This window comes from Sapajus apella, unplaced genomic scaffold, assembly GCF_009761245.1.
Source record: "Sapajus apella isolate SASKATOON/1434 unplaced genomic scaffold, GSC_monkey_1.0 scaffold229, whole genome shotgun sequence".
Lineage (NCBI taxonomy): Eukaryota > Metazoa > Chordata > Mammalia > Primates > Cebidae > Sapajus > Sapajus apella.
Genome location: NW_022437169.1, coordinates 428,655 through 438,497, shown reverse-complemented (window position 1 = coordinate 438,497; position 9,843 = coordinate 428,655). Strand labels below are relative to the sequence as shown.

General features: G+C 47.6%; 1 protein-coding gene across 1 annotated transcript in view; it reads right to left on the bottom strand.

Moving 5' to 3' along the window:
• PI4KA (phosphatidylinositol 4-kinase alpha) overlaps positions 1–9,843 on the bottom strand; it is a 149,790-nt gene that overhangs the window by 77,631 nt on the left and 62,316 nt on the right. Inside the window, exons 18-19 of the mRNA XM_032271316.1 lie at positions 7,850–8,018; positions 5,383–5,433 (exon numbers count right to left, since the gene is read on the bottom strand). Coding sequence (XP_032127207.1) covers positions 5,383–5,433; positions 7,850–8,018 — 220 coding nt within the window. The remainder of the gene's footprint in view (positions 1–5,382; positions 5,434–7,849; positions 8,019–9,843) is intronic.

The window sequence follows — 9,843 nt, the reverse complement described above, 5'->3', positions numbered from 1 at the left end:
GGAGAGTCTGCATGGTACCCCAGAACTGCAGGGTGCTAAGTGGCACATAAGCCCCAGGGCTCCCACAGTCTATGCCAGGCCGCTGCAGCTTTCATTCCTCAGACCTGGTCCTACAGTGGGTCTGGTCTGACAGAGCAGGTAACACCTGAGAAATATATTTCTGGATCCTTCAATCCCTGCGTAAGACAAGTTGTATCCACAAAGGCTGCTCAGAATGCAAGAGTGCCAGCGCTCCTTCAGTAGGGGACAACTGACAATCACAGGTTCTGTGTGTGCGGGTAGTCTAACTGTAACCACTACAGCCTGGCAGATGAGGAAGACAAGGGTGGGAAGAGTTCTGAAGCCTGTCCAAGATGCCGAAGTAGTGGGTCTGGGTTCAAGTGCAGGTTGGCTGGACTCCAGTGTCACATAAAGAGTCTTGTCAGAGATTCTGACCCCATGAGACCAATACCAGTAAGAAGAGCAGCAAAAGGGAGTAGGGATAGAAAGGGAATACCACTGCCCTGTGTAGGCGTGCCTGTGGGTTATCTCACAGAGTCTCCTTACCCTCAAACCCTAGGGGGCTGGCACTGTTGTCCCTTCCTTTTCACGACTACAGAAGCAATTTCAGCTTACAGAAAGGAAGCCATCTGCCTGACGCCTGAATCCACACCCATGCAGGGGGACCCTGCAGCCCTGCTTTCCCCTGCTCCCCTCCTGACTTCCCGCACTGGGCTCTGCCTCCTTACTCTGCTGAGGGCATACGGGGGCTAGGTGAATTGCCCCGAGCCATCCTCTCGGACTCTGGTGAGCGCTGATGCTGCGGATGGCCCACTCCTTCTACGACCTGCTTTCACCACTCTTCTTTCCTGGTGTTTGTCCTACATTTCTCATCTTGCTGCAGCTTCCTCTCAGCTCCTCCCATTTCTAAACCTAAATGATCTCAAAAAACTCTTTTAGTCCTTTTCCACGTCTGTCCCATACCCAGAAAGGCAGTGCTCCCTTCTGCTCACCAGCCCTGTCTCTGCTACAGCCAGTGTGGAGTCCTCCACACTCCTGAGCATCCAGAAGCCCCTATCTCAATGCCCTTTGTTCATGTACACCCACTCAGAATCTCTCAGACCCCCTCTTACAGAAACTAGCCCATCCGTTACTCAAGGGAGGAGTGTATTCATTCAGGGCACAGACTCTGAGTCAGGCTGCCTGGGTTTGAATTCTGGCTCTGACATCTAGCAGCTATGAAACTCTGAGGCAAATTCTCAGCCTCAGTACCCTCATCTGTAAAATGGGAAGACCAGTAGCACTTACCTTGAGGGATTGCTGTGAGGATTAATCAAGTTAATGTCTGGAAAGCATTTATTTTATTTGTTCATTTATTTTATTTTTTGGAGACAGAGTCTTGCTCTGTTGCCCAGGCTGGAGTGCAGTAGCGCGATCTCGGCTTACTGCAACCACCACCTCCCAGGTAAGTGATTCTCCTGCCTCAGCCTCCTAAGTAGCTGAACTACGGGCACGCGCCATCATGCTCAGCTAATTTTGTATTTTTAGCAGAGATGGGGTTTCACCATGTTGGCCAGACTGGTCTGGAACTCCTGACTTCAGGTGATCAACCCACTTTGGCCTCCCAAAGTGCTGGGACTGCAGGCATGAACCACTGTGCCTGGCCTGGAAAGCATTTAGATCACTGTTTGGTGTTTAGCAAGAACTAGGAAAGGCTGTCACGTTACTCTCAAGCTAAGAGAGTATGTAAGCCAGGCATTCCTAATTGGGGAGCATTGTGTAGACTGCTTCCATTTACCTTCTGGAAGTTATATGCAAAATCTTGAGAATAATATGGATTTCTATGGACAGAGAGTGCACAGTTTTCAAAAAGGTCCTCTGTAACCTAAAACATGCTAATCCACACACCTGGTTTTCCAAGCACTGAGAAAATAAGTAACCCTTCCAAGGCCACAAAAATGACCAGTGACACAGGTAAACTTGCTCTCAGTGAAGTACATGAATGTTTTTCCAGGAGATACATCTTATTAAATCATGATTGTATGACAGTGGAACTACATCTCTAAGCATTAGAAACCCTTCAAAACATTTAGCTGACAGGCTAAATACCAAATGAGGCAATTTAATCAGTGATATTTCTGAAGAAGTATTATTCACAAAGTTGCAGGACAAAGATCACCAAACCTAGCCACAAAGGAACCACAGAGATTGTAGGACCCAGCCTCTCAGCAACTCCCTCAAGGTCACTGAGAACAGCTGCATTAGGGCCAAAACCCAGGCTTCCTGCCCCAAATCCACTGGTACTTCCATTCAACAGAGTAATCTGAGACACTGTATCATCAAAGGTCCAAAATAGAATATATCTATCTTTTAAAAAAGAAAATAGGCCGGGTGGAGTGGCTCACGCCTGTAATCCCGGCACTTTGGGAGGCCGAGGCAGGTGGATCACAAGGTCAGGTGTTCGAGACCAGCCTGACCAACATGGTAAAAACCCTATCTCTACTAAAAATATAAAAATTAGCTGGGTGTGGTGGCGTGCGCCTGTAATCCCAGCTACTTAGGAGCCTGAGGCAGGAGAAATGCTTGAACCCGGGAGGCAGAGGTTGCAGTGAGCTGATATTGTGCCACTGCACTCTAGCCCGGGCGACAGAGTGAGACTTCATCTCAAAAAAACACAAACAAAAAAGTAAAAACAACCTGGGCTCAGCGCAGGGGCTCATGCCTGTAATCCCAGCACTTTGGGAGGCTGAGGTAGGTGAATCACAAGGTCAGGAGATCAAGAACATCCTGGCCAACATGGTGAAACTCCATCTCTACTAAAATACTAAAAATTAGCTGGGCGTGGTGGCACGCATCTGTAATTCCAGCTACTCGGGAGTCTGAGGCAGGGGAATTGCTTGAACGTGGGTGGTGGAGGTTGTAGTGAGCCACGATCACACGGCTGCACTCCAGCTGGGTGACAGAACAAGACTCTGTCTCAAAAAAAAAAAAAAAAAAAAAACCTCTGAAAATTAGTTTCTTCCAGATGGTCCAAGGGGTAACCATAAAGTAAATGCAAGAACCCATGATCTCTGTGCTCTTCATTGAGCAATAAAATCAAATATTTGTTTCCTCCCCCATAATATAACCATTAACTTTTGCTAAAAATACACTTATTCTACTCATGTAAAAGGTTACAGCAGGGGAGTATTTAAGTGAGCATGTGCTAAGCTATCACAGATAACAGTTTTGCCTACACCAGCCACCCCAGCAGCCTGGAGAGGCGCAAGCTCACACAGGATCCCACATGCAGGTCCAGGAGTCCAACCAGCAACCCTCAAATCTGCGAAATTCCAACCAACCTCACCACTCACTGCTTCCCTAAAGTGCCTGACAGATTTCCACTACAAACACATTAAACTTTAAATGACAACTGCTCAACATGTTTGAAAGCTCACAAGAATACAGGTCATCAAATTCTGATGGTCAAAGATCCTAGAACTCACTGATTTTAGTGTTGCCCCAAGCATCCTCCCTGTCTGCCTAAAATCTGCTCTCCTGCAGAGCCTGCTGACAAGAGAGTGCCCTGGGCTTCATGCCCCTTACTTTTCCCTCCAGGCCACACAAAAGGCCCACATACAACAGCACTTTAAAAACATAAGCATACACTAGTAAACATTAACTATACAGTAGGAAAATTTCTGTTTTAAAAAAATCAACCAATGGGGCCAGGCGGGGTGGTTCACGCCTGTAATCCTAGCACTATGGGAAGCTGAAGTGGGTAGATCACTTGAGCTCAGAAGTTCAAGACCAGCTTGGGCAACATGGCAAAACCCCGTCTCTACAAAAAAATTAGCTGGGAATGGTGGTGTACATCTGTAGTCCCAGCTACTTGGAAGGCTGAGGTGGGAGGATTGCTTGAGTCCCAGAGGTCCAGGCTGCAGTGAGCTGATATTGTGCCACTGTACTCCAATCTGGGTGCCAGAGTGAGACTGTCTCAAAAAAAAAAAAATTAATTAAAAAAATTAAAAAATCAACCAATAGGGGTGTCCATGAAAAAATACCATGGCAGGCCAGGTGCAGCAGCTCACACCTGTAATCCCAGCACTTTGGGAGGCCAAGGCAGGTGGATCACTTGAGGCCAGGAGTTCAAGACCAGCCTGGCCAACATGGTGAAACCCCGTCTCTACTAAACATACAAAAATTAGCCGTGCATGGTGGCACGTGCCTGTAATCCCAGCTACTCAGGGGGCTGAGGGATGAGTACTGCTTGAACCCGGGAGGCAGAGGTTACAGTGAGCCAAGATCATGCCACTGTGCTCCAGCCTGGATGGCAGAATGAGAATGTCTCAAACATAAAAAATAAAATACAATAAAACAAAAATAAACAACAGGCAACATGTGACATTTTACTAGTAAAGATAAATAATGGCAGACCAGTTATTTTTCATCTACCTCAGCCAGCCAAAATTGGACCCCCACAAGTCCCCAGGTTGGGAATAATGATAAACATTCAGAGAGTGTGAGCAGGGGAACCACTTCACTGAGACCAGGAGAGGTGCCTCTCTATACCCACAATGCCACCTACCTGCCTGAACTTCACGTCCCTAGGCTGCCCTAGCAGCTCTGCCACCAGGCCCACCCTTCTGGTGCACAAGGTGAAGGGGACACATGTAAGTGCTCAAGACTTGAACTACTTGAAGGGGGTGAGGAGTGGAGAAGGCACTGCAAGGGAGACACAAGGGTTGGCATTAGATGGTGGGTTAAAGGGAAGGGAGAGAATATGGAATGAAAACAAATACTAGAACGTAGTTGCCAGACTTAGGACTTGCAGCTAGGAGTGACCAAGAAAGGGAAAAACAACTTCTACAAGTCATTTGGAAGAAGCGGACACAGGCTGAGACAGGATAGGATGGAAAGAGGCTCTCCAGCAAGATGGTGCTGCACAGGAGGCAGGGCCTGTGCCCACCATGCCAACAACGTCCCCTGAAGGAGACTGGGGCCATAGCTCCAAGGCCTGAGCACCAGCAAGAGGCTTCCAGGTCTGCTCTTGCAGGAAGGGGCCAAGGAAGGAATCGAAGCAGGAGGCTGGCCCAGCATCAGTCATGAGAACATGAGACACAGGATGAAAGTGTGTCAGATTTAGGACCTGGGAGCCATGCAGGAGGGATCCAAAGCGAGTGCTCTTGTCAACTGGTTGAGGGAGTTCAGGGAGGGCATGGAGAAAGGAAGTGAAAGGTGTGCCACAGTGGACACACCTACGGTGCTGTCATCAGAGCTGGTGGTAGCTGAAGCAGTCATATCTAGAGACACTGGGGCCTCAACACTGCATCTTTCTAAGGAATTTACTGTGCACCACCCGGCAACACTCAAAGCATAAGCACAGTATCTATAGTTTTAATCAGTCAATTAATGAATACTCACCACAGCTATTACAGGAATGAGTACTCCCAAGTTCCCTGCGCTGCTAGAAGCCTAGAAAAGGATAGAATTATTGTCATTAACGAGTATTTTTTTTTTTATTAAAAAACAACAACACAAGGTACAATATAGTGTTACGTAAACCTGGAATGTTTTAATCTAAGCAAAATAAGACAGATACAGAGAGGGGCATAGAGATGCTCATCCAGCAAAATTTTAATAGCAAAAAATGAAAACAAATGTGAAAAATAAACCATGATTACATAAATGATTATATAAATCATGACATTCTGCATAATTAGATATGACACAGCTATTGAAAATACAACTTTCTGAAAAGCATTTAGTCACCATGGAATGAGCCCACAGTACGTGTCAAAAAAAAAAAAAAAATCAAGATTTAAGACTATGCTATGATTCAATCCCAATTATGTAATAAATACATATGCATAAAAAAGCTAGGAAGAAACCTATCAAAGTGTTAATAATAATTATATATCTGAGTCGAGGAATGAGTGTTTTTTACGTTACTGTTTATAGTTTTCTGTATCTTTTCTAAAATAAATATATAGTCTTTCCAAGTTAGAGAAATTTGGGGGTTTACTTAACAATAAATAAAAGATAGATTGCCTGGCTAGACACATAAATGTAGCTAATCTTCAGTACATACTAAATAATAAAAATTCTGGAAGCACAGGCCTAAGCCAACTTGATTTATGCTCTGTATCTATAATAACGACAGCAGCTGAAGACCCTGAGCATCCCCTGCAGCCACGCACTATGCTGAGTGCTTCACGTGCACTCACTTTTGAAGAGATTCACAGGATGTCTCAGTAGCTTGCCAAGGCCACACAGCACCTCAGTGGCAGGGACAGAATGCCAAGCTGTGAATATACACCTACTATGTACCCACATAAATTTTTTTGAAAATTTAAAAAAGGATGTCACGCTGGTTTCCCTGGGCTGGGAGCCACAAGTGTGGCCCTGACTGGTCCCCTCTGGGAAGCTGATGGCCTAAGGGCTGCCTGATGATGAGGAACAACCCACCGATCTTAGTTTAATTTATAATCACAGCTCCTTGTTCTCCACAAGGTAGGGCACTGAGGTCCAATTTCCAGGGGAGAGCAAGCTCCTAGAAGACCCCTCAGACAGGTTACAGCCTCTGCTTTCTCAGGTGTTTAGCACCACCTTGTATCATCAGCACCCTCCTCTTATCCCGATGCCTAAATTCCTGCTAGACGTGCGGGACATCCTTCTCTCCTGTGCATTGAGGTGGTCCTAGCTGTGTGCCCCACTGGGAGACTTGGGAAGTTAATCAGCCACATCACTGTCAGAGGGCCTGGCATAACAAGGCTGAATTAGGGACAAGAGTCTTAGGATCCCTGCTTGCACCAGCCACTCCCTCTTGGCTGAGACTTTCACAGGGAGGATCCTTCATACAGTTGTCAACTCCAGATGTCACTCTTCACAGAGGCCTTCTCAACCAGCACAATCTAAAGTGCCCCTCACCACACTGCCCTGTTTCATTCTCTCCCTAAGCCCCACAGGAATAGAGGATCCTGTCTGTCTCGTTCACTTCTGTAACACCCTCATCTAGAGCAAACGTTGGTAAACTGCGGCCCATGGACCAAATCCAACCCAAAGCCTGTTCTTGCAAATACAATTTTATAGGAGCACAGCCACGTCTGTTCATTCATAGACTGGTGACCACAGAAGAGTTGAGCAGAGCAGTTGCAACAGAGGCTGTATGGCCTGCAAAGCGTCAAGAATTTACACTCTGGTCCTTTACAGAAAAAGTGGGCTGACCCCTGACCTAGAACAATAGCTGGCACAGAGTAGGTGAACAATAACTGGGGGAAGGGAATGAAGGGAAGGGAGGGGAGAGGAAATGACAAAACAGAGTGGAAGTAGAGATACGGTAGAGCAACTAGTGCCCACATGACACGTTACTGGGGAGTTATGGAGGAAGAGGCCTCACCTACCTCAGCCCTACCACAAATGTATATGGGCATTCAAGACATGGTGTTTGTCTCTGCGGATCTGTCTTCCTTGGGTGGTCTGAGATTAGGTGAAATCTGGCCCTTCTCATGTTGCCACTGTGTTCTGATAATGGGCCCTTAAAGTCCCCCTAGGCCCAGCTACCATCCCTGGGATTCATGATGGAGGCAAGAAGAGACAGAGGGGCCCATGGGGAGCTGAGGTTAGACTGTTGTCATGTCACCACCCTGGGATGGGGAAGGCAGCTACTGTGAGCTAGATGTAACCCAGTGAGAAAGCTGCCCTCTTCCCAGATCCCTGCCAGTATCCTTGAGAAAGAACCCCACTCCTTCTTTCTTGCATTCTACCAGGCACATTTAAATCACTCCACAAAGAAAGTACTATATTCCAACCAAGATGGCGCTCGGAGACTACACCTTGGCCAGCAGGGATGGGGCACTAATGGGGAGAGCACAACCATCCTCTTTCCTACCTTCAAGGCGGGGCCCTTCTCGCTTGCCCTCTCGCTGGCTCGTTTCCCCTCCAGCCCGAGCTGCACAAACAACTCCAGCAGGTTCATGAGCAGCTCATCCACCAGGTGCTCATCTTGGATGTTGGCTGCGATGTTGGCCAGAGCATTAATCACCGCCAGGGAGCAATGCCTGAAGAGGAAGGAGCGAAATAACAGCCACTGCCAGGCCCTCAATGTGCCCAAGGGACGGGGCTGCAGCGGTGAGGCAAGCTGAGCAGGCCAGGCCCAGCCTGCCTTACCACACTCCTCCAGTGTCTACAAACCAAAGGACTCAAGTGGAGAAGAACATGTCATCTTCATGAAAAACAGCCCCTAAAAGAAAGCCAACTGCTGTAGAAATGACTGCAATCCTCTCTCCTGGGATGTAGTAAGGACCTCCGGGAGACTAAGTTCCAGGCATCTGCACACTGGGGACCTGTGAGGGTCTCAGGACACCTCCCTCTGCAGGGCTAAAAATGAAAGGGCCCATGCCCAGGCATTCCAGGTTGGATCTTGCTTTCCCCCTACAAATCACAAAGAGCCTTAATGCATCTTTTATCACTCACAGAACTTTCACCTCATGATCAGCTTCTCCCTAACGCTGCCTCCACCTTGGAGCTGATGTCATTGTTTATTTACATTGAATGCTCAGAAAGTGTTCCAGGGTCCTGCCCCAGGATCTTGGCTGGCCCCATGTAAACACCAGATGTGAAGCTGACATTGCCCCTTTGGCCAGAAACCAGGAACCATTGCAGGTGGCCAGGCTTCTGTGGCCCTGGAGACTGCCAGACTCTGTCACATCCAAGCGGCATGACCCTGGGTAAGTCACTTAAGTCTTTGAGCCTCAGTTTCTTCCTAAGTAAAACAGGATGATAACTCCTCTTTGTAGGATCACGGGAGGAGTGAAACACTACATCAAGCACTGAGTATGTCATCTGTCCCACTAAGAAATCCCAGGCAATGGCAGTCATGGCAAAAGGCAACCCCTTTGCAGTCAGATAAATACCTGGTAGGTCAAGGGTAAACAAAGGGCAGTAAATGCTTCCACTAGTGAGGAAGAGGACAAATCATTTTTGGTGGCAATTTGAGAAAAGACTTTATGGAAGGAGAGGCAAGTTGAGCCGGAGCTGAAGAACTGGAAGGACGGAGACTGGCAGGTGCTACAGACACAGAGTTAAGGTGTAGCAGAACACTTAGGAGGGGTGGGAGCAAAGACAGCCGGGGAGGCAGCTGGGAAGGTGCCCGGACCAAGGGCCTAGCAGTCACATAGGCACAAGGAAGCAACGTGTTGGCCTGTGTGCAGGTTCCACAGCAGAGAATGTGACAGAGGAAAGAAGGAAAGGAAAGCCTGACCCCATCCCCAATCCAGTCCTCAGGCTGTTCTAGTAGCCTGGGTTCATGACAGTGGCAGCAAGAAGGCAATGAAACAATATCAATGCGAGAGACAGCTCTATTGATTGGGAGCTTTCACATAGGGGATCTTATTCCCAACTGGAGACAAGTTCTCATATGGCAGATGTGGACACTGAGGCAGAGAGGTTTAGCATTTTCCGAGGTCATGCAGCCACGTGGCATGGCTCCACAGTTGCACTCCCACCCACTAAACTGACATGAAGAGAATCTCAGAGGAAAGTCTGGGCTTCACAGTCAGAAGGGAGGAGCCTGGAGGTTGAGAAGAGTAACACCAGCAAAAGAGCTCTCTTCTTCCCTCCTCTGTCTCCTGTCCTTATCTGACTTCACCTCCCCACTTCCCTCTCTTCCAAACATGGATGAACATGTGCCTGTCCTCAAGGCATTCCTAGAGGAGGGTAAGGAATAGCCAAGAAGCATCTCTCAGTCTTTCAGGGAAAACTGGTCAGATTTTATACAAGTATCGAATGTTCAAAGACATTTAATGCCTTCTTCCTGGGACCCAAAATCCTACTTCTCTGAATTGAACCCACAGAAAGGATCAAAGATGCTCACAGATATGTAGC